This window comes from Periplaneta americana, chromosome 11 (assembly GCF_040183065.1).
Source record: "Periplaneta americana isolate PAMFEO1 chromosome 11, P.americana_PAMFEO1_priV1, whole genome shotgun sequence".
NCBI lineage: Eukaryota > Metazoa > Arthropoda > Insecta > Blattodea > Blattidae > Periplaneta > Periplaneta americana.
The window spans coordinates 42,222,378-42,246,902 of NC_091127.1; the positions used below are offsets into that span (position 1 = coordinate 42,222,378).

At 35.1% G+C, this 24,525-nt stretch overlaps 2 protein-coding genes across 4 annotated transcripts in view; one reads left to right on the forward strand and one right to left on the reverse strand.

Moving 5' to 3' along the window:
* Window positions 1-24,525, reverse strand: part of LOC138708965 (uncharacterized) — a 267,711-nt gene that overhangs the window by 153,118 nt on the left and 90,068 nt on the right. The gene's annotated exons all lie outside the window — the stretch shown is intronic.
* The window catches only part of LOC138708966 (oxaloacetate tautomerase fahd2, mitochondrial-like), an 81,163-nt gene that overhangs the window by 42,068 nt on the left and 14,570 nt on the right, over window positions 1-24,525 (forward strand). Inside the window, exon 3 of the mRNA XM_069839373.1 lies at window positions 20,379-20,710. Coding sequence (XP_069695474.1) covers window positions 20,379-20,710 — 332 coding nt within the window. The remainder of the gene's footprint in view (window positions 1-20,378; window positions 20,711-24,525) is intronic.

The window sequence follows — 24,525 nt, forward strand, 5'->3', positions numbered from 1 at the left end:
GTAAGTGTTAATAAGTTTTACTTAGTTTTCTCAAAACATAGGTGCATGGACATTCTTCCCTTTTCCAATCAGTGATTCATTTATAGTCGCTTTAACATCTTTGGTCAAATCGCGAGTTAATCTTTTGGATGAAATCCGAAGGCCTGTGTACTATTGTTGAGACTGGTTCTATTGTTGTGAACTAAATGGCGACTGTATATGTATGAACATGATTTCGGTGATGAATGAGGCCGGTGATATACAGGGATGTTGTGGCCCGAATTTCCTGGCATTGCCTTACGGTTGAAAGAAAACTCTGAAAAACCTCAACAAGGAAATTCAACCCGCCCGGGAATCGAACTCGGGCCCTCTGCAAAAAATGTTATTTTCGTCGCTGTTGATCAGCACATTAATATTAAACAAATAAATAATTTCAGTAATAATAATAATAATAATAATAATCATCATCATCATTATTTTTACTATCACTACCACAGTGTCATAAGTCAATTCTAATTGGTCTAGTGACTTTCAGTCTAACCTTGGGACTCAAATATTATGGCTTTAAACTCGGGTGAGAACAATGGATTTTTCGGGCGAAATAAAATCCAAAGTACTACATCCTCCAAAAGGGAAGTGAAAACTGGGAATCCAATCTTACACACAGTTTGTGACACATTGAAATAATATTATGAATGACATTCGAACAAATAATGTAATAAAAATTCTGAAACCATCCTTTGTGTAATCCACATATAGTTCCTTGCAACACTACTAACAAATCTTCGACATGTCTCTCCGGTATCCGTATAAATTACATGAAAATTCCAACTGGCGCCTGAGCTATCCGCTAGTGTCAGGAGAGTAATGACTCAACGCATGTTTTTCTGTGTCCTGTAATCATTTAATAACAACTTTATATATACGCAAAGAATAAGAAACTAATCATTGTCGTAATTAATTACTATGATCAATTATAGACAATACGTATTAGACCAAAAGAATATTCTTCTTACTGACAAGTTATGAATTATTTGTTATACAGTTGCAGAAAAAATAATTGGACCGAATTTTGGAACTGCTTCATAAAGCCATTCACATGACTGTTTTAGTTGTATTTTGGACGCGAACCTTCGTGTTGTGGTTAGACGTGCCGCGCAGATAAAAGCCTTACCTATACTGTTTTCGCTGTAAGAAAAATCCTAATGTAAACATAAGCACGTTGCTGTCATACCCGTGATTGGCTCCCAGTCGAAACACTCACATGACGCAGGAAAATATAGTTCGTATTTCGAAACCACAATCTTGTATTATTTGAAAATAAAAAATTGAATTCTACTTGTTAAATACGATGAAACATTTAACTTCACTCATGTATAAAACGCTATGTAAAAGAAAAGCTACTTTTATATTTTGTTATGTACTATGAACGCGGATGAATACCAACAGTAATACCGAGGTAGTCTGTTCTTGTAACAAGCTGGCGTCACTTGAGCTCGTAAGCACGTGGTACTGAAGTATGGCTTCTGTATCCTCAGCTGTCCATTGTGAAGACATAAGACTTAAAAATAATTTAATTGCAGTAATTATAAAGTAAATGTTTTCTAAGCAAACGAATGCATAGTAGTGAGGTTAGGCCTACTTGACAAGTAACGGGAATTGTTCAACATGAAACAGAATGTACAACATTTGGCAGGAACACGTACTGAGAATCTATGGCGCCAAACAGCGACCAATGAAGCCTCACTTCAGCCACGTGCTATTGTTTACATTAGGATTTTTCTTACAGCGAAAAGATTATAGAGTCTAGACACCCATTAGCCGAGAGCTTTGAGACACAGGACTCATTCTCAAGGCAGGTAGCCAGGGGTTCGAGTCTCCTTGGCAGTTGCCTTTTTAAAAATTGTATACTGTATACAGGGTGTAAACGACATAAAGTGCCAAAAAATTCTGGTGGTAGAGCATAAATAACTGAATAAAAAAGTCAAAGTTTTCCCAGAAAAAATGTGTTTTGTGAGTCTAACGTTTTTGGAAATGGGAATAGAGTCATTATTTATTTTTCCCGATACATACGTAGAAGCAATCGTTTGTTACTATGTTGCATCTCTGTTGTAATATTGGTATGTGTTGCGTACAAGGTCATTGACAATGTCATTCACGTTCAGTCGAAATGAAAACAGTTACACTCAAGGGTTTAAGCCGCAGTCGCATTTGTCGCATTTTGCTACTCGACTTCTAAAAATGCAACAAACTTTGAATGTAAAAATGCGACAACCACATTGGACTTCAGAAACAAGGATGGTAATGGAGAAAATGAAATTAGAGATGTGTTTGAACTAATCTGAATTTAAATGAAATGCTAATGGCATGGACAATGTTCAAAAAAGTATTGAGCAATAGATGTTCAGGAATTGATTTCAAAGAATTGGTGCAATTCATGTAATTTAAGTGAACAATTTCTTCGAATTGATTTATATAATTCCATCGTATACTGTAAATTTTGAGCGAGAATTTGGTTGAATGAATCTTGTAAATACTGGATTTAGAAACCTCCTTTCAGTGAAAAGAGTTAGCACTCTACTAGCAATAAATCTTGCCTCTGGCTACAGTGTAAGCTTTCTGGTTCCTCCTTCACGTAAAAAATGTTATGTTTTATTTAACGACGCTCGCAACTGCAGTGGTTATATCAGCGTCGCCGGATGTGCCGGAATTTTGTCCCGCAGGAGTTCTTTTACATGCCAGTAAATCTACTGACATGAGCCTGTCACATTTAAGCACACTTAAATGCCATCGACCTGGCCCGGGATCGAACCCGCAACCTTGGGCATAGAAGGCCAGCGCTATACCAACTTGCCAACCAGGTCGACTACCTTCATGTAAGAGAAAGAAAAAAAAATAAAATAAATAATAAAAATAAATTAATAAATAAAAAATAAATATAAGTAAATAAATAAATGAATTAAATGAAAATAAATTAAATAAAAATAAATAATCAATAAATCTTGAAGGGTCTACTGGTAAAGGATTTCAATGTTTAGAGTGCCCATAAAATAATGTATTTTAATGTGATGTAAATTCAGCAGTAATTGATTCTAAACATATCTATGTCTAATGTTTTACTTACATGAATAAGATATATCTAGAGTGTGGTAAGATAGTTTGAATTCCAAGAAACAAATTATGCAACTTTTTGTTTCTGCATACTTTATTAATTTTATCTTTCTGTACAATTATTTATAATATTGCACAACCTTTTCGCAATTTGCACAAACATAATTTTTCATTTGTGCATTTTTGCGACAATTATTTATTTTCTAGCTTAAATCCTGGTTACACTACTATCAATCTTAAAAACATGGTATTTTACAAATTCAAAATAAAACTATAAGAGGTAATTAAATTTCACTCGACATTTTGTTCAGTACATCGATATGTACTCTCTGAATAATTTTGGCAGTTCATATTGTTTACACTATTTTCAGAGTTCCTTATGACTTTCTTTTTCAATTACGACCAATCAATGAAGGAGAGAGTTACAGTACAGTTTTTTTTACCGCTGTGCTCAAACAACAATAATAATATCGATGATGATGATGATGATAATAATAATAATTTTTGTTTAGGATTTTCTGTAATGCTGTAGTTTTTCTCAACCAAACAAACTTGAAACTCAGTTTGAATGTGCTAGGTGCTTATCTCATGATACATATTGATCTTAAAAATTCCATTTCATGTGTTTCACTTTATTATCCTCGTAGTTCACCAAAGAAAATTCAATGGTTAAGAAAATATGAGTAGCAGACAGACAGTGTTAGCACATAGCTGTTGTGTACTCTCTCTCTCTCTCTCTTTCTCTATTCAGGTTGAGGTTATGTAGAAATGTCGTGGGTTACATATAAATGTTGTAACCTCCTACAGTTAAGTCAAGTAGAACTAGTGTAGGCTATTATATAGGCAATAAAAGTCTCTGCTTGCCTTGAAGGTTTTTGCAGTAATCACTATGTGATAGCAAACTGTCAGTAATGGTCACGTTTACTTACGTGCTGTATACATTTCTGAAGAGACAGCTAACAAAAATGTTGAGCGTTACAGAAGTATTTAACCAATTGGACCTTCGCTCATGGCTTAACAAAGGTGCTAGAGTTTGATCCTTGGTAGACCTGCTAGATTTATAGAAGATATTTCGTTATTTACTTTCTTCTCCTTTTCTATTCCAGTTTATTTTTAATTTGGAGTTTAGCTTTTGTTTTCACTGCTCTTGCTTGTGAGACTTCAGTCACTTGCCATTTTTAATCCCAAAATTTCTAGATACTTTTAAAAAACACAATTCGAAGACAGTAGAATTTCCAACTTATGTAAATGCTTTGCAAAGGAATTTATGATGAAAGAGTGATGGAACGGAGAAAAATTCTCTCCGGCACGGGATATGAACCCGGGTTTTCAGCTCTACGTGCTGATGCTTTATCCACTAAGCCACGCCGGATACAACCCCGACGCCGGTTAGAATCGTCTCAGATTAAGCTCCATCTCTTGGGTTCCCTCTAGTGGCCGCCCTCTGCACTACTTCATAGATGTCTATGAACGCAGGACCGAAGTCCATACATGTGTTGAGGTGCACTCGAATGAGTGACTGGTTGGCCGGGATCCGACGGTATAGGCGCCGTCTTAAATCACAAAGTGATTTATTACGCATATCATATATATTTTGATGTACCGAAGTACATATGATATTTCCATGTAGATATTCTGCGTTATCATATGATGAAAGAGTGATGGAACGGAGAAAGATTCTGAGACGATTCTAACCGGCGTCGGGGTTGTATCCGGCGTGGCTTAGTGGATAAAACATCAGCACGTAGAGCTGAAAACCCGGGTTCAAATCCGGGCGCCGGAGAGAATTTTTCTCCGTTCCATCACTCTTTCATCATATGATAACGCAGAATATCTGCATGGAAATATCATATGTACTTCGGTACATCAAAATATATAAAATATAAAGGAATTTATGTTGGCGATAAATCTATATTTTCCAACATTTAATCTACTGACAGACTTGCAAAATGCGTCTATTTCGACTCACTTTGTGCAGTAAATTCTTATCTTAAAAAAAAATTGTTAGTTATTTTTAAACAGCAGTGACAATTCAGAATTGGAAGAGTAGAGTACTGTTGGAATTTGGGAACTTTAGGAGTGTGAACAAATGCTGCAAAATGGAAATTTAAGCATTTCAGATCTTTTTTTATCCAATGGCAGGTACTCTGCTGTATGTCATTCACCAAAGCTTCCCCATCTATGTATGAGCAATGCATCGAACTTGTAATTCTTTTTGCCGCTGTAAGCATTGTCTTTTGTGTACCAGGAAAGGCGAAATACCATATGATGTTTAATGGAGAAATGGTTTAATGCCGGTAGGGGAAATGGAAGCACTCCGCGAAAACCTACTACCAAACATTGTCATCGTCCACCACAAATTCCACTTGGATCCACTGAGATTCAAACCTGGATTACCAGTGTGGAATGTAAATGGTTCAGAACTCAGAAATTCTCTTTAGCACTTACTGAGTCACTGAGTAATATAATTTAAGTTTAATCAAGCTATTATTTAAAATAATATATTTCTTATAAAACAAAGACTGTACTTTTAAAATTAATGTCAGCTTATACATTTTATAACATGAAAATTTCACCTATTTTAAATGTATTGCATTTTCAGCAGTTTTAATCTTCAAGGCTTTCTCAAAATTTAAGAATTATCGGATACTTTACATTTTTTTTTTGGTAATGTGTTTGCATTCAAATGTTGACACACTTTACAATGTTCCGGTATCTAACACTTTGGAACCATTTTCAGGAACTTGTTGAAACTCTTCTTTGTACGTACCTAAAATCATTAATTTTCTCTTTGGAGTTATTGTAGATATTATTGTTAAAAGTGCAGTTATCGTTTTATTAGAACATAACATCGTAATTTGAATTTACTCGTATTCTAAAAAAAGTAGGGCTTTGAAGTAATTCTGCAGGCTATAATTTGAAATAATTTCACTTTATAACAATTTAAATGATTTTCGTACTTTAACGTTTCCAAATTCCATCAATACTCTATTCTGATTCTGTATTGCCATAGCTCTTCAAAAAAACTATTAGAGAAAGAAAGAGGGGGGGGTGGAGAGGAGAGAGAGATTTTGTACAAAGTGAGTTAGAATATAGACTAACTGTAGTAACTTTCGAGGAATATCACTTTTGTTGACGTCGTACAAAATTTTGTCCAATATTCTTTTGAGAAGATTAACTCCATATGCAGATGACATTATTGGGGATCATCAATGTGGTTTTAAGCGTAATAGATCAACCACATATTTTGTATTCGACAGATAATGAAGAAAAATGGGAGTATAAGGGTACAGTGCATCAGTTATTCATAGATTTAAAAAAGGCATATGACTCGGTTAAGAGAGAAGTTTTATATGATATTCTTATTGAATTTGGTATTCCCAAGAAACTAGTTCGATTAATTAAAATGTGTCTCAGTGAAACGTACAGCAGAGTTCGTATAGGTCAGTTTCTGTCAGATGCGTTTCCAATTCACTGTGGGCTAAAGCAAGGAGATGCACTATCACCTTTACTTTTTAACTTTGCTCTAGAGTATGCCATTAGGAAAGTCCAGGATAACAGAGAGGGTTTGGAATTGAATGGGTTACATCAGCTGCTTGTCTATACGGATGACGTGAATATGTTAAGAGAAAATCCACAAACGATTAGGGAAAAGACGGGAATTTTACTGGAAGCGAGTAAAGAGATAGGTTTGGAAGTAAATCCCGAAAAGACAAAGTATATGATTATGTCTCGTGACCAGAATATTGTACGAAATGGAAATATAAAAATAGGAAATTTATCTTTTGAAGAGGTGGAGAAGTTCAAATATCTGGGAGCAACAGTAACAAATATAAATGATACTCGGGAGGAAATTAAACACAGAATAAATATAGGAAATGCCTGTTATTATTCGGTTGAGAAACTTTTATCATCCAGTCTGCTGTCGAAAAATCTGAAAGTTAGAATTTATAAAACAGTTATATTACCGGTTGTTCTGTATGGTTGTGAAACTTGGACTCTCACTTTGAGAGAGGAGCATAGGTTAAGGGTGTTTGAGAATAAGGTGCTTAGGAAAATATTTGGGGCTAAGAGGGATGAAGTTACAGGAGAATCCCGGAACAATTTTTCCCTTGAAATTGTTCAAATCTGCTTTACAGGAAGCTTTACCTGAAAGATTAGATTTGCATAAGTTACAGGAGAATGGAGAAAGTTACACAACGCAGAACTGCATGCATTATATTCTTCACCTGACATAATTAGGAACATTAAATCCAGACGTTTGAGATGGGCAGGGCATGTAGCACATATGGGCGAATCCAGAAATGCATATAGAGTGTTAGTTGGGAGGCCGGAGGGAAGATGACCTTTAGGGAGGCCGAGACGTAGATGGGAAGATAATATTAAAATGGATTTGAGGGAGGTGGGATATGATGATAGAGAAAGGATTAACTTTGCTCAGGATAGGGGCCAATGGCGGGCTTATGTGAGGGCGGCAATGAACCTGCGGGTTCCTTAAAAGCCAGTAAGTAAGTGAGTTAGAATATATGCATGGCTTTATATAAAAGATTTAAGCAACAATATTTAGGTATTTTCCATTAAAAACTAAATTGCTCTACGTATTATGAATAATGGAATAATGTAGAAAAATACACTTTCTCTAAAAGATCGATGTTCATACAAACATTTGAAGTATTTTCAGGTACGATGTGTGCCATTAGTCTTACAGTCCAAGGTCTGTTGATGAGTTGAATAGAAATAAGCTTGGCACGTTATCAAGATATACATTGTGATTTCTTAAGCTTTTAAGGAGACCATTAATATTAATTATTATGAATGTTGTCTTAATTTCAGTTTCATTTTGTTAAGATTTTTGGCATTATAGTTTTCTTCTTCATTGAATGAAGATAAATGTAGTGTATTTACTTGAAGAATACTCGTACAGTCTAACATCCATTTCTCGAACTGCTATAGCTCGAATATTCTATTTCTCTAAGAATTTTATAGGTCCCGACTATGTACTTTACGTGTTAATAATAATCGATAAGTCGAAATTCGATATTTCGAATTTTCGATACTATCTAGAAGCAAAATTTTGATCCCAAGAGACAGAAAATACTCTGTATCTAGAATTCTATAGTGCCTGAGGTGAACAGATATTCTCTTTGACGATAGTAATTGAATTTTCAGTACCGGTACTTAGGCCTGTGTCTTGCAGAATGATACACACTGTACTATATCGTGTTTAATACCAGGTATTAGTCGCGCGGATGGTAAACGACCCGATGGTCTCACTTTAATTCCATGGTCTAGAGGAAAATCTTTAATTTGGGACTCCACTTGCGTTGACACTAGCTCCATCTCACTTGCCGAATACTTCCAGACGCGCAGCATCTGCTGCTGAATTAGCCGTGAAAAATGAAGTCAATAAATATACTAATCTTTTAGACAATTATATCTTTGTCCCCTTTGCTGTGGAGACCTTCGGTCCTTGGAGTCATGACGCTAAAGTTTTGGTATCTCAAATCGGCCAAATTTTGATCTCCATTACTGGTGATCGTCGTTGCACTACTTACAGTATTTGCGTCAACGTTTAAGTATTGCAATTCAACGCGGAAATGCAATGAGCGTTTTGGGTACTCTTCCCGAGTCCAGCCCTTTGGACGAACTCTTTCTTCTGTAAAATGTTATTAAGTATTCTGTATGTAAATATTTGTATTTAGATTTACAGTACATGATTTTCTGTGTGTGTGTTTTCTTCCACGTAATTTTCCAATACATTAACAGCACTGAATAGATGCAGGGCAGAATCGTCATCGAAAAATCAATGAATTCTACACTTGATAATGACTAATGAGATAATAATATACCCAGTTCAATGAATTTAAATACTATTATAGTCACAATCATGCCATGGTATGAAAGAAAAATTTCACAACCTCGAGCGGGAATCGAACCTGCGACTTCCTGTTCTGCTCTACCACTGAGCTATCGAGTTCGGAGAACAGGAAGTCGCAGGTTCGATTCCCGCTCGAGGTTGTGAAATTTTTCTTTCATACCATGGCATGATTGTGACTATAATAGTATTTAAATTCATTAATATGTCACATCAACGGACGTATATACGTCACCAAACATCGTAAGATGAAGATTACATTTGTAAAGTTTCTTTCAAGCCATAAGCAGTGCTGACTAGATCAGACGCTATGGGCAGTACTCTATAACAGAGTCGCCAGTATGAAAGGATAATTCCAAGCCTTTGACGTGAGACGTACTCGATAGCTCAGTGGTAGAGCGCCTGACCGGAGAACAGGAAATTGCAGGTTCGATTCCCGCTCGAGGTTGTGAAATTTTTCTTTCATACCATGGCGTGATTGTGACTATAATAGTATTTAAATTCATTAATATGTCACATCAACGGACGTGTATACGTCACCAAACATCGTAAGATGAAAAATATACCCAGTTCAGTTTTGAAAATATAGCAAAGAATATAGGTATGGTAATTAAATAAATTGAACAGTACAAATAGGATTTAGAACTTCTACAGTCGATACTATACATACATATATTTCTTGATGTAATAATGATGATGATTATATTGATAATGACGACGATAATCATAATAATGATGTTAATGATAATGATGATGATAGTGATGTTTATAATAATGATGATAATAATAATGTTGATAGTAATTATGATACTACTACTACTACTACTACTACTGCTGCTGCTACCACTACTACTACTGCTACTATATCACATACTACAATTATTACTGCTACTGCTACTATTACTGAACCATTTTTTTTAGAGATTTTTCTCCTAACTTCTCTTAATTTTATATTATGTTAATTAAATTGAGATACATTAAGTGTCTTAATCTGTTAAAATGTGCTTAATGTTCACTTGCCATTCTTATGCAACATCGCTTATTTATTGCTATAGGCCTATCATCATCGCATCGACTTCAAATGGCCTGTGTTAGTAAACTACTATCCATAACATACATTTTGCATCATTGTGTATCCGTACCCAAGACAATATGGCACACGATATTAACTACAGAGGAAAATCTATACCTTCTGCTGGATTCGGAGCCTTAACTTGGTGCATTAGCCAGTACTTAACATACAGCTATATCATGGTAGATAACAGGTCTAAATGTATTATGAATTAAAAACACGATAAATGTATTTGTTTGGATAAAATTCTTGGTATTTCTTAAGATACAGGATGAAGTATGACTGATTAGAAGGATATTACACAAGTTCAAGAGCATTATGGAATATTTGCAGTGTTTTTCTGAATCTCTACGTTATCAGGTGACCTTGTCCTCTCTTTCCAAGAGCATAATACGTAACCAAGATATTCGTATTTGATTACGTCATTAACAGCTGAACGTGTTCTTTTATTTAACTTAAGAAACATTTTGTAATAGTTCAATGACTGCGTAATTTGCAGAATGTAAGGTAGCACTTATGATTCCCCAGTATGTAATTAGTGAACGTTTTAGTTACCTACTTAGGAGAAGTTTTTTGTACGGTACTGTCATTACTATCATAATATTGAATTCTATTATTTAGTCAGTTCAGTTAAGTACCGTGTTCAAAACTGGTTTTAATTAGACCGATTTTAATTCCACTTATTAAAATGGACATTGGCGTCGGTTATAAACGAGAACTCTTCATACCTTTCAGTAACATTGCCAGGTCTCTCTTAATGTATGGGATGTTTTCTATTAGAGACGGGGAAATGTTTTCCCATATGGATTGTAAACAGGACGCCCAAAATCCTATGTTTTCAGACATTGCATAATGGGCGGCTGACATTTATAATTTGTGGCCTCAATTGAAATAAATTCAATACTTTGTTATTGCTAGATCGTCTGTTTAGGTTTTACGCGTAATTGATCGAATATTGATCAGATGTTTTGTATTCGACAGATATTGGAGAAAAAATGGGAGTATAAGGGTACAGTATATCAGTTATTCATAGATTTCAAACAGACATATTATGGCTCGGTTAAGAGAGAAGTTTTATATAATATTCTTATTGAATTTGGTATTTCCAAGAAATTAGTTCCATTAATTAAAATGTATCTCAGTGAAACATACAACAGAGTCCGTATAGGCCAGTTTCTGTCAGATGCTTTTTCAATTCACTGCGGGCTAAAGCAAAGAGATGCAGTATCACCTTTACTTTTTAACTTTGCTTAGAATATGCCATTAGGAAAGTCCAGGATAACAGAGAGGGCTTGGAATTGAACGGGTTACATCAGCTTCTTGTCTATGTGGATGACGTGAATATGTTAGGAGAAAATCCACAAACGATTAGGGAAAACACGGGAATTTTACTGGAAGCAAGTAAAGAGATAGGTTTGGAAGTAAATCCCGAAAAGATAAAGTATACGATTATGTCTGGTGACCAAAATATTGTACAAAATGGAAATATAAAAATTGGAGATTTATCCTTTGAAGAGGTGGAAAAATTCAAATGTCTTGGAGCAACAGTAACAAATATAAATGATAATCGGGATGAAATTAAACGCAGAATAAATATGGTAAATGCGTGTTATTCAGTGCTGTAGTTGGAAACAAATTTTAGGGGTACTGTTGAAATGTCCTTGGTCAGACTAGATTCTGTATAGACTCGTACTGCACTTCTTTTCCAAAGTTATTTCTTCGTCATGCAGTCGCCTCTGCAGACCTCCTTCCAGATCGCAGCCACAATTGCATATAAGGCAAGAAATTAAACGCTGACACTGCTGGCCAAACAGTTTTTAGGACCAAAGTCTAGGAACTCTTTTACTGGAAGAGTATTCCTTTTCTTAGTGAAGATATCGTTTATCACAGTAATACTCATTCACATTCTTTATTTGAAATTGAATAGAATCTATAATAAAATGTAACTGGACTCAAGATTCATGAACGCACGAAAATTCCCTCCTCTAGCAAACTGTTAGCATTACGCCTGAGCGAGTTTTAAAATTATTAAATCAGTGCAGCAGAATTCTTGAGGCGCCACGTCATAAAATTTGTGTTATGCGAAAGACATCTACGTAAATTTTGAAATTAACGAATCAGTGCAGCAGATTTCTTGAGGCGCCATGCCATAACGTTAGTGTTAATTACTATTAGTAGAGTCAGAAAGTACCGGAACTTCGGGTGGCAACGCCATGCTCTATAGGCAACTTCTCTGCCTTGTTCGTGTGGTAGGTGACCTGCTCTCACCGCGTATAGACTCGGTGCGAACATGTGTAGATACCTTTTTTGCAGATGGCACAACATGGCCTTCAAAGTACGCCCCCTGCCAGCGTCCATACCACTTCTCGAAACATTCCTGCAGCCCATCTTTGGTAACTTCCCACAGAGCGCTTGTCGCATGAATTTTCACCTCTTTGACGCAAACCGCCGTCCCTTGAGTAGGGATTTGACCTTTGAAAATTAGTAAATTCTGCTGGAGCAAGATCTGAAGAGTATGGTGGCTGTGGAAGGACAGGTATTTTGTGTTGTGCGAGGAATTCGCTCACCAAGAGCGATCGATATGCTGGAGCATTGTCATGATGAAGAACCCAGTTCTGTCCTTGGCACAAGTTGGGTCTTGTTCGTCGAACTGCATCACGAAGACGTTGAAGAATTGCAACATACGCCTCCTTACTGACAGTTGTCCCTCAGGAATAAACTCGAAATGTACGAGACCCTGGATATCGAAGAACACTTCAGGCGTTACTTTCCCCTATGATCGGTCGGCACGGAATCTCTTTTGCCGTGGTGAGCCGGGAGAGTCAGAAAGTACCGGAACTTCGGGTGGCAACGCCATGCTCTATAGACAACTTCACTGCCTTGTCCGTGTAGTATGTGACCTATTCTCCAGGCGTATAGAGTCAGTGTGAACATGTGTAGATACCTTTTTTGCAGATGGCATATAACCATTTACACAACACCGCCTTCAAAGTACGCCCCCTGGGCAGTGACACTTCTGCCAGCGTCCATTCCAATTCTCGAAACATTCCTGCAGCTCATCTTTGGTAACTTCCTACAGAGCACTTGTCGCATGAATTTTCACCTCTTCGGCTGACGCAAACCGCCTTCCCTTGAGTAGGGATTTGATCTTTGGAAATTAATAAAAATCTGCTGGAGCAAGATCTGAAGAATATGGTGGCTGTGGAAGGACAGGTATTTTGTGTTGTGCTAGGAATTCGCTCACCAAGAGTGACCGATGTGCTGGGGCATTGTCATGATGAAGAACCCAATTCTGTCCTTGCCACAAATTGAGTCTTCTTCCTCGAACTGCATCACGAAGAGTCGAAGAATTGCAACATACGTCTCCTTACTGACAGTTGACCCTCAGGAATAAACTCGAAATGTACGAGACCCTGGATATCGAAGAGCACTTCAAGCATTACTTTCCCCTTTCATCGGTCGGCACGGAATTGTTTTTCCTCTGACACATCGTCAAGTGAGATGTATTGTCTGATCCTAGATGTGCATATCAACCAGAACCCGTTATTGGGTGAAAATAATACTCCTGAAACGTCGGTACCAAATAGTACCGTACTCATACATACTAAGGAAATGTTTAGTGATATTCTATAATTTGTATTAGGTAGAGTAATCTGTAAATTTGTCATCTTCGATTAATATGTAAATATTGTGTATTGAAATTTATTTTATTTGTGCTTTTCTTTCAGATTAGATTCCTTTATTCTAAGTTTATAACTTATTTATGACGAAGCCATGAAATTATTGTAGTCCACATGTTAAATTAAAAAAAAACAAAGTAAATGAATGAAAATTGAATGAATGAATGAATGAATGAATGAATGAATGAATGAATGAATGAATGAATGAATGAATGAATGAATGAATGAATGAATGAATGAATGAATGAATGAATTAATTAATTAATTATTTAGACTAAAAGCCGACATGGCGCAGTTTATAAATTTAAAAATTCAGCAGAAGATTTTAATCTGAAAATTCATCAAAGAAAATAAATAATTTTTTATATAACAGGATGATCAGAGAAAAATTATAATTAGCATAAAATGGGACAAAGGAATCAGTTTAATTATCTAGGATGCGAAGTCAGTTATTGCCGAAGAAAAGACATAGACAAGAATTTCAATAACTTGCATTATATTATATTTCTGTGGCATATTAAGACAGGTTGGATTTAAAAACGCACAAAAGAAAGCTATTTTGTTATTTTTGAAAAGTAATATGGCTATAGTAGTGAAACATGGACCTAAAAAAAAAAAAAAAAAAAAAAAAAAAGAACATCTTAAATGATTAGAAACGGCTAAATTACGATTCCGAAGTACTGTCGTAACTTATAGGTACATAGACAAGAAATATAATAATGAAATAAGGAATAAATTACATTAGATTACATTTAAAGCCTGTCTTAATGAAAACTATACTCAACTGGAAAGAACGCATTACATGAATGAAAAGATTAAGACTATCGGAAATTGCTTTTGAGTAGCTACTTTTAAACCTGCAGAATAAAAAAAAAATAGGATGTCTTAGGAAAAATAAAATTACTAATTTTGAATAATTGATTAAATGGCGAACTTACTCGTGTTAATTACGTAAGCATGTGTGGCTTACAGCTGTTTCGGTGCTATTCTACACCATTCTCAGAGCCTACTAGATCTCGGCGATATCTCAACTTCGCTGCCTGTTGTGTGGGTGCGTTCGTGTGATGAAGAGTTGTGTCAAATATTGTGTTCTGAAATTGATCTGTGTGTTGAGAATTTGACTGGGGTGTGTTTTAGTGTGTCTGTATATTTCATATTGTTCTAGTGTGTTGAGTTTTTGGTTTTTGGATTGTATGTGTAGGATTTATATTCAAGTGTTAAAAGTAGTGTACGAAAGATTTAATTTTGGTTGGAAACGAAATAGACAACCGGTATTGAACTATAGGCTACCAACAACGACTACGACGATTATAACTGCGACACAGTGTTGAGCCCAGGATCCTCAGAATTGAGAGAAGGTGAAGGAGGTAGAGAGCTCTCTGCTCTCATAACTTCGACACTGTACGGTAATAGTCAAAATCACAGACCGCATTAGCCAAGAGAATCAAGTTCTGATATGATACTTTGTTAAAACCGAAAACTAATTTGGACATTATGATGAGCAAGCACTCTATAGCCCTCCAAGGATCGAACTCTGGACCTTTCTGATCCAAATTAGATGCTATAACCGGTACTGCGTAAGTAATTTCTGTTTCCTTCAAGGGTGTAGTCGTGGGACTTAATTACGTGGTTTCGTAAGCAGAATTTAAAGTGTAGGTTAATTAATCACTCAAATGTTATTTCGTTAATGTAACTGCTTGGCTGATTTCACAGTCTCAATCTTTAAAGAAGCCCGTGAAAGTTCTACTGCGTCTGTTTTCATTTAACATATCTCCTCTCTCATTCTTTTCAAGTTTAAATTTACCACACGGCCAAAACAGTTCATTCTAACCTTGTTCCGAATTCAAGTACACCAAACACCCGCATATATAACTCAACCATGCCTGCTACAGCAGCTGTTACCCATTATATACCAGTCTGACTACAGGAATGTGGTGAAAGAACATTTTGTAGTTTTTATGCTGTGACAACACTGTATCCTATTATTTCAGTTTTTAAGGGGAGTTGGTCGTTATCACATGAAAAGTAATGGTAAAAATAGCCTATTTTCAAGCAGTCATAAATTTAATGCCATTTATCAGAGCTCTTTCATTTTTTAGTGATATATGTATACACATTAAGCTTTAAATTAAAAAAAAGAATGGTTACTGTAGAGTAAATCTTTACCCTTAAAATAATTTTTGATTTTAAACATATTTATTTTTATAAAATCAGTACATGCCTGAGATCAGGTGTACTCTATTCACTTATTATAGCATACTTTGAATTGAAATTTTAGCCACTTACTGCTAATAGATATTAAAACACACCCGACCAAAATTATTAATATATCAGCAATATTATGAGCATAGAGCTTATACCAATCTTCATCGTCAATTTTTTTTTTTTTTTATTTATTGACAGTGATGATTGGCATAAGCCCTATGCCCATAATATTGCAGATATATTAATAATTCTAGTAGGGTAAGTTTCAGTATCTATTAGCTGTAAGTGGCTAAAATTTCAATTCAATGTGCGCTACGATGAGTGAATAAAGTGTACCTAATCATAGGCATGTAGTGAATTTATAAAAAAAAAATCATTTTTAAATTAAAAAATCAATTTAAGGATAAAGACTTACTCTAGAGTAACCATTCTTTTTTTATTTTAAAGCTTAATGTGTATATCAGTAAAAAAATGAAAGTTCTCTGATAAATAGTATTACATTTATGACTGCTTGAGTATAGGCTACTTTTTAACATTATTTTGCATGCGATAACGACCAACTCCCCTTAAACTGAAACTTGTGTAACATAAGTATATTTCAGAAGTGGAAGAGACTGTCAACAAAAAATAAAAATAGTGTCTGTAGTAGGGGTTCTGAACCTTTTTCCGCCAAAAGGCTAGGCGATCAAGTTGCTACCCATGGGTCTATTTTGAAGTTAAATTAATGTATTTTATAAGCTTCCTGATGTAGATATTAATTATTATATACAGGTGTAATATTTTTTGATAATGAATAACATGTAATCACAATCCCAATAGTGAGAAGACATGAGTAATAACATATTGTAGAACAAATAATATGTAATAATAAATTGAAAATTCAAACCTTTTATAAAACACTGCCCACTAAAAACAACTGCTATCAGTAGGCAGGCCTACACTTCTTTTTTTCGGGCAGCTATGGCGACCCATCCCGAAAACCACGATGACCCATGTTTGGGTCGTGATCCATAGATTGAGAATCCTTGATCTGAGCTAAGACATTTTTCACAGCTATAATATGGTGCCAAGATGTTTTACAGTTTTATATTGGTGTTGATGCACAATTGAAGACCCTAATTCGATGATTATATTGTATTGTAGCCTATTTATTTACATTGTATTCGTACATCACTTCACAGCTTAAATGCTTATGCAACATTTCAAAAAAAATTAGTAGTATTACAATGTCTTATAATCACAGTCTAGTTGAAATATATACAGAAGGATTTTACAATATATACTAGTAGGCCTACAACATAAGGGCTTAGTATCGATACTTAATACAAGACAGAAATATTCATGCAATGTTGTTGAATGTCATAAATTCACCTACAGAATAGAAAACGTGAGAAATTAGGTACTTCTTTAATTTGGCCCTAAATAATTTTATGTTTTGAGTTTCAATTTTTATATCCATAGAGAGTCTATTACAAATGTTTACTGCCATATAACGCATTCCTTTTTGATAGCACGATAGACTTGCCAATGGAATATGAAAGTCGTTTTTTTGACTAGTATTTATGCTATGAACTGTTGCATTAGTTACAAAGTTTTCACGATTACATACGAAGAAGTTTATTAATGAAAAAAATATAATGACAAGCCATGGTAGTATTTTGAAAATGGTCCTACACGATTCCCTAGATTTGGACCTGTTATTATTATTATTATTATTATTATTATTATTATTATTATTATTATTATTATTATTATTATTATTATCATCAAACACTTTCCCTAAACAGGGATTGCCTAGAAGACAAAGTATACCATTTACAAAACAAAAATTTGAATATTACATATTACATGGATAATTTGTTATGAATATAAAAAACCAATGCAAGAAAGAGAAAGAAGTAAATTACAGTGCAATGTCTTATCTGAGGTGATTTCTTAACAATGCAATCAAACCTTTCAACGCAAGTAAAGAAACATTGGTAATTATAGACAATGGCAAATGAAAAGCCTTGCAAAAATCAACATACTGCTTCGGGATGGATCCTCTTGCTCCGACCATCAAGCCTATTACGTCTATCTGTTGTATAATTAATTCATTTTGAATCTTGCGTACACTACTTTTAACACTTGAATATAAGTAATTAATTACTCTTTTTTATAGTAGGAATATAAGTTATTGTTACTATTTGTTGAATTTCCCCAGAATATTATTTCAAAACTCATTGCCGAGTGGAAGTATGCAAAGTATATTGTTTTTGAAGTATTCATGATGATGATGATGATGATGATGATGATGATGATGATGATATGGCGATTGTTGAATGGCTAATGTATCGAGTCTCAGAGACCAGAGTTCAAATCAAGATTACTTGAAGTAGAATTTGTGATGGACAAAGGCAATGTTTGGTAGGATATGAGTTTTTGTTATGTATTCCCGTTTCTTCTGCGCAGTTCATGAATGCTTTATTTATTGTTGTCATTCAGATGCCACATAGGTTCACCTTTCATAGTCCACCAAGGACAAATTCGAGGTTGTCTACTCTTAAGTGATAAAAGGCTCGGCCTGTTACTCTAGGACGTAGGACGACGATAGTAGGAGCCAATTGATAGTATCAAAATACCCGCCACAGGAAAAAGAAAATACTTAAAAGTACAATAATAATTGAATAATAATGGAATCCCAGAAACCTGACACTTACTGTAGATACATCTCAAAAAGCCTAGAAATTAAATTTGAGTACGTACATATAATCCTTCTCTGATTGAGATTTTGACTGATATGTACATCTATTATCAAGCAGTACATCTCACTTGACGATATGTGTCAGAGGAAGAACAATTGTTTGTATACATCTGAAGTCTGATTAGTGTAAGATGTATCTAGTCAGCGATGTATGCAATGGAGAGGGAAAGGAACTGGCCACTCTACTCTATTCCTGGTATAGTTGCCTCATGAGTGATGCCTTGTTGGTGTCACTTGTGGGGTCCAGATCTGTCTTCGGACTGTTGACTAAACAACATACATATGATGAGATGAAAATTATCATCATTTCATAGTTATTTTTACGTTTTATGTTGTTGTTATTATTATTATTATTATTATTATTATTATTATTATTATTATTATATAATGGCGATTTTAACAGCTAGAGAAGAATATACCGTACCGTAACTTTAAAGTCATTCTCATGGTAAAGTCATACATTATTTAGAAAATTAAACATCAATTCACAAAAAAGGACACTATGTTCTGTTCAGATGTGATATTTCGATTATTATGAGCTACATCATATAATTATTTTTCCATCGAAAGCTACAAATAAATACAGTGACTATATTCGCACTCCCAGTAAAACAGCATCATAACTCGAAAATTGTGGTTTGCAAAGATATTCTATTTCCTAGTAAAATATTGCTGTGAAAATATTTTAATAGATAGGTACCAAAACCTTCGATAATTTACTATTTTATCTATCGTAATGTCACAAGATGTCTGAGATTTGTCGATAAATCCACGAGGGAAGCTACATTTATTAGGACTATTTCGTGAATAAAATAAAAATGTAAATAATATGTCCCTAAAATTCGCTCAAAAAATGTTATTATAATAATTGTATATTTATGAATCTTAATCTACTCATTGTGAAGTCGAAATAGATGAATAACGATTACTGCAATAAATAAATTGAATGTTATTCAGTAATGCCAATTGAGAAAAGCGAAATACAGGTTTTCTCTTGTTATTATAACAAATATGTTTTCATTATCTGCTGAAATCATAATTTACTTTAAACATTTTAGAATATAATTGCAAATAAACTGTTTAATACATTGATTAAATGAACAAATTGTTATGAAAGAGTGTCGTTTTCTTTAGATACAATGGATATGGAATTAGAAGATGAAGATATATAGTTATGGAAGTAGGATTTGCACTTTATTTAGTACAATGGATTCATGCTCATAGATTTACGTGGAAACTGTTGGCGACACTGACCAAACAAATGAACGACCATGCGATAAATTGATAGTGATAAAAGGAGCTGCAGAAATTATCGCGATGTATGACTGTGATTGGTTGGAATTAAAAATTTCATTCCACTTTATTGACCGAAAATGGAATGATTTCATATAAACGAAATAGTTATTAGAATTTCATATCTCTAATCAGTAAAACACTGTTGGAGATTACTTACGAAAGTAGTATGCGATTTTCGACATACAACAGTATTTTACTAAGGATGATGATGATGATGATTATGACGATGACGATGGCGGTGGTGATGGCCACTGAGAATGACAGTGATTACAATTGACCATGACAACGATTGACGACGACGGCAATGATGATAATTAAATGTGATAAACATTTCTAAAAGATTTACAAATACATAATTATTATGTCTGTTCTCAGGTATTCAAGTTCTAATTGTTCATCTCTTTTTTCTCCCCCTAGATGCTCGACTGGGAGGTGGAGTTGGCTGTTGTTATTGGAAAGAAGGCACGAAATGTCCGACCAGCAGACGCCATGCAGCACGTGTTTGGGTTCACTGTTGCACAAGACATAACAGCTAGGGACTGGCAGAAGAATCGGAATGGTGGTCAGTGGTTACTTGGGAAGAGTATGGATGGATCTTGCCCTCTGGGTCCCTCTGTTGTAGTGAAAGGAGTAGTTCCTGACCCCCATTCATTGCCCATACGCTGCTCAATCAACGGAGTGGTGAAGCAGGATAGCAATACAAACGAACTCATCCATAAAATAGACTACCTCATTTCATACTTATCACAGTGAGTACAATGCCTGATTATTAAAATGATACATTACTTGTTACCGAAAGAGGATATTACAAAACTACATGCTCACAAGAAATCATTTATTTGGTCGGTGGGAAAAGGCACATAAGTAAAAAAAAGTCGATTTTTCTGTTGTACCTAATCACGTAAGACTAGTATTTTTTTCTAATTTTTGAAATAATAAAATTTCTTGTATTTTAAATTGGAAAGGGTCTTACTTTAAGCAACATACATGAATTTCATTATTATACGAGGAGGATCCAGGAAATAACGACCATTCGCGCATACCCGCCGCGCAGCTGACTCCCCTTCCTTGTTTGTCAACTGGCTTCCTTAACATGTGTTCTCATAATGTTGTGAGTACTGGTTGCAACAAGTCGCCATTGTGCATTTTGTGTTACTTCAAAATGAACGACGTGATTGATAATCCCGCCGACTGTGAGGTGAGAAGTGTGATTCGATTTTTGAATGCCCGACATTTGAAACCTGCAGAAATTTACCGGCAATTGAAAGAAGTGTATGGTGATACTGTAATGAATGAAAGAAATGTGAGAAAATGGTGCGAAATGTTCAACAATGGGCGAACAAATGTCCACGATGAAACTCGACCCGGACGCCCATCACTCATCACAGAAGACCTGAAGACTAAAGTGAACGACAGAATCTTGCAAGACAGGCACACATCACTCGACGAATTTCATATTGCCTTTCCTGACATTTCTCGTTCTTTGCTTGGTGAAATTATGTCGCAACATCTTGGCTACCACAAAATCTGTGCACAATGGTTTCCACGGCAACTGAGTGACCAACACAAAACTCAGAGAATGGCCTCAGCATTGACATTCTTGATACGATATCACACAGATGGAGACGCCTTTCTTGATCAAATTGTGACTGGTGATGAGACCTGGGTGTCTCACAACACCCCAGAGACCAAGCGCCAATCACGTCAGTGGCATCATCCCTCATCACCCAAGAAACCGAGAAAATTCAAACAGACTCTCTCAACACAAAAAGTCATGGCTACTGTCTTTTGGGATCGCAAAGGTGTTCTTTTGCTGGATTTCATGCCAAAAGGCACTACGATCAATGCAAATCGTTATTGTGAGACTTTACGAAAACTACGGTGAGCCATCTAAAACAAGAGGCGAGGAATGCTTTCGAGAGGAGTTGTGCTTCTTCACGACAACGCCCGCCCGCACACTGCTGCTTCAACTCGAGAATTGCTGAATCAATTCGGTTGGGAAATCTTTGATCATCCGCCCAATAGTCCAGACCTTGCTCCTAGCGATTTTCACCTTTTCACTAAGCTGAAAGACTTTCTGGGTGGTACGCGTTTTGGAAGTGATGAAGAGTTGAAGAAGACAGTGAACACCTGGCTTAATGAACTGGCGGCAGAGGAGTATAACACGGGAATTCTAAAGCTAGTGAACAGATACGACAAATGTTTAAATGTAGGTGGTGATTATGTAGAGAAGTAAAGGGAGCTTCAGTTATGTAACAGACTTTGTTTTTTCAAATAAATATATTTTTTTTTAATTATTACAACAAAACGGTCGTTATTTCCTGGATCCCCCTCGTATTTATATTCAGTTAAGAGTAAATTAAAAAGAAAGCCTCTCCTGAAAAATTATTATTATTATTATTATTATTATTATTATTATTATTATTATTTTTTTTTTTATGTGCCTTTTCCCACCGACCAAAGATTTGATATAAGAGAAAAACAAAATTACAAGACCAAATAGTTAGCTGAATTATTTTTCATACCAGTACAGTAACTTTATTATTTAGCCATTGTGGACAAACTGGGAAAATGAGAAAGTCATTTTAGAAATATTTGTTTATTATTAGTGTAAAACATAGATAAGGCTTTAAATTGAAATATTCTAATGTTTTATATTCAAAAAGAAAATATTTTACAAGTTTTATGGACATTGAATTTAAATGATCTTGGCTGGGTAATAGGTACTGTTGCCCACACCTGTGGAGTAACGGTTAGCACGTCTGACCGCGAAACCAGGTGGGCTGGATTCGAATCCAGGTCGGGTCAAGTTACCTGGTTGAGGTTTTTTCCTGGGTTTTCCCTCAACCCGACATGAGCAAATGCTGGGTAACTATCGGTGCTGGACCCCTGCATTATCACCTTCATTTCATTCAGACACTAAATAACAGATGTTGATACAGTGTCGTAAAATAACCCACTAAAAAAATAGGTACTGTTTTGTTTCCCTGAAGTTTGCAGCACTTACTGATAGAGAGATCAGCTGTTAATCTATGTTTTTCATGGCGCAACTGTTGAAGAAATATTTTGAGAGTCTGTTCTGTTAATTCCAGAGCTCCAGGCTGAAGCAACATTTTACTTAGTACTATATTATTTCTGCCACTTATTTCCAGTAGTTTGGATTAATAACAATTAATCTTACATTTCAAGTGAATATTATGATTTAGAAATATCACAGTTGTTTTGAAACTGGAAAAATGAAGGACTTTAACTCATCTGTTACATCCGTGACAAAATGTGTGTAACATCCATGAGATGAAAGAAACAACTACAAAATATTTACCGATTATGTTTTTGTGAACTAATTGGATGCCATGAGATTTGCATAACTTTCACATGGACACTATGGGAATGAATCTCATTTTGCTTGAGGCAGAGACTTGTGTTTTTCACTTTTTGTTAATAAGGTGTGAAGTGAGTTCACAAATCTTGTAAAATCCGTGACGGAACGTTTTCTTCATTTTCTGCAACAATAAAAATTTTTATCAACAACTGATTACTGATTAAATTTCCAACTTCTTTACTGTATTAATATTTAGGATTTACCTTAACTCACTAATTTCGAAGTCTTGTTCTTCATTGTCCAAAGCCTAGTCAACTAGTCGGCTAATGTAAATCCTAAATATTAACAAAGTAAAGAAGTTGGAAATTTAATCAGTGATATATAAGTGTTAAAAGTGTACTTGGTATATAGAAATGAAAACTTTTTTTTTATGTAAACTGATACACTGATCTTCTAAATTGATTTCAGTAATAAAAGTTGACACAGATCATTTCATTTTCAATATATAAAGTTTGTAAATAATAAAAATGTAACATCTGTGACAACTGGAATAGCTGTATTACTAATTCATTTACCATTTTATCCATCTAGTGACGGTAAAAGGAGGGGGAGTTAAATAAAGTTGTTTGGAAAGAAAACACGTTATAAACAGTTCGAATGAATCAAAAGAAATTCTTAAACATTCAAGAGAAGTGATTGATTGGTTGGTTGATTTCCAATGGCTCCATCACTTCAATATTTTAACCCATTGATATCTTGCCTCCCAATATAAACCACAAAAGTTCTTGTTGTGTTGAAAGCAGAACTGTCTTAGCAGCATTACAGGCCCCTGGCAAAGCAATGCACGGGCTCTGCCTACACAACCATCACAGGAGTAAAGATGTAAATTATCTATGAAATCAGTGTTTTGATATACGAGGGGGATCCAGGAAATAACGACCGTTTTGTTGTAATAATTAAAAAAAATATATTTATTTGAAAAAACAAAGTCTGTTACATAACTGAAGCTTCCTTTACTTCTCTACATAATCACCACCTACATTTAAACATTTGTCATATCTGTTCACTAGCTTTAGAATTCCCGTGTTATACTCCTCTGCCGCCAGTTCATCAAGCCAGGTGTTCACTGTCTTCTTCAACTCTTCATCACTTCCAAAACGATCCCAAAAGACAGTAGCCATGACTTTTTGTGTTGAGAGTCTGTTTGAATTTTCTCGGTTTCTTGGGTGATGAGGGATGATG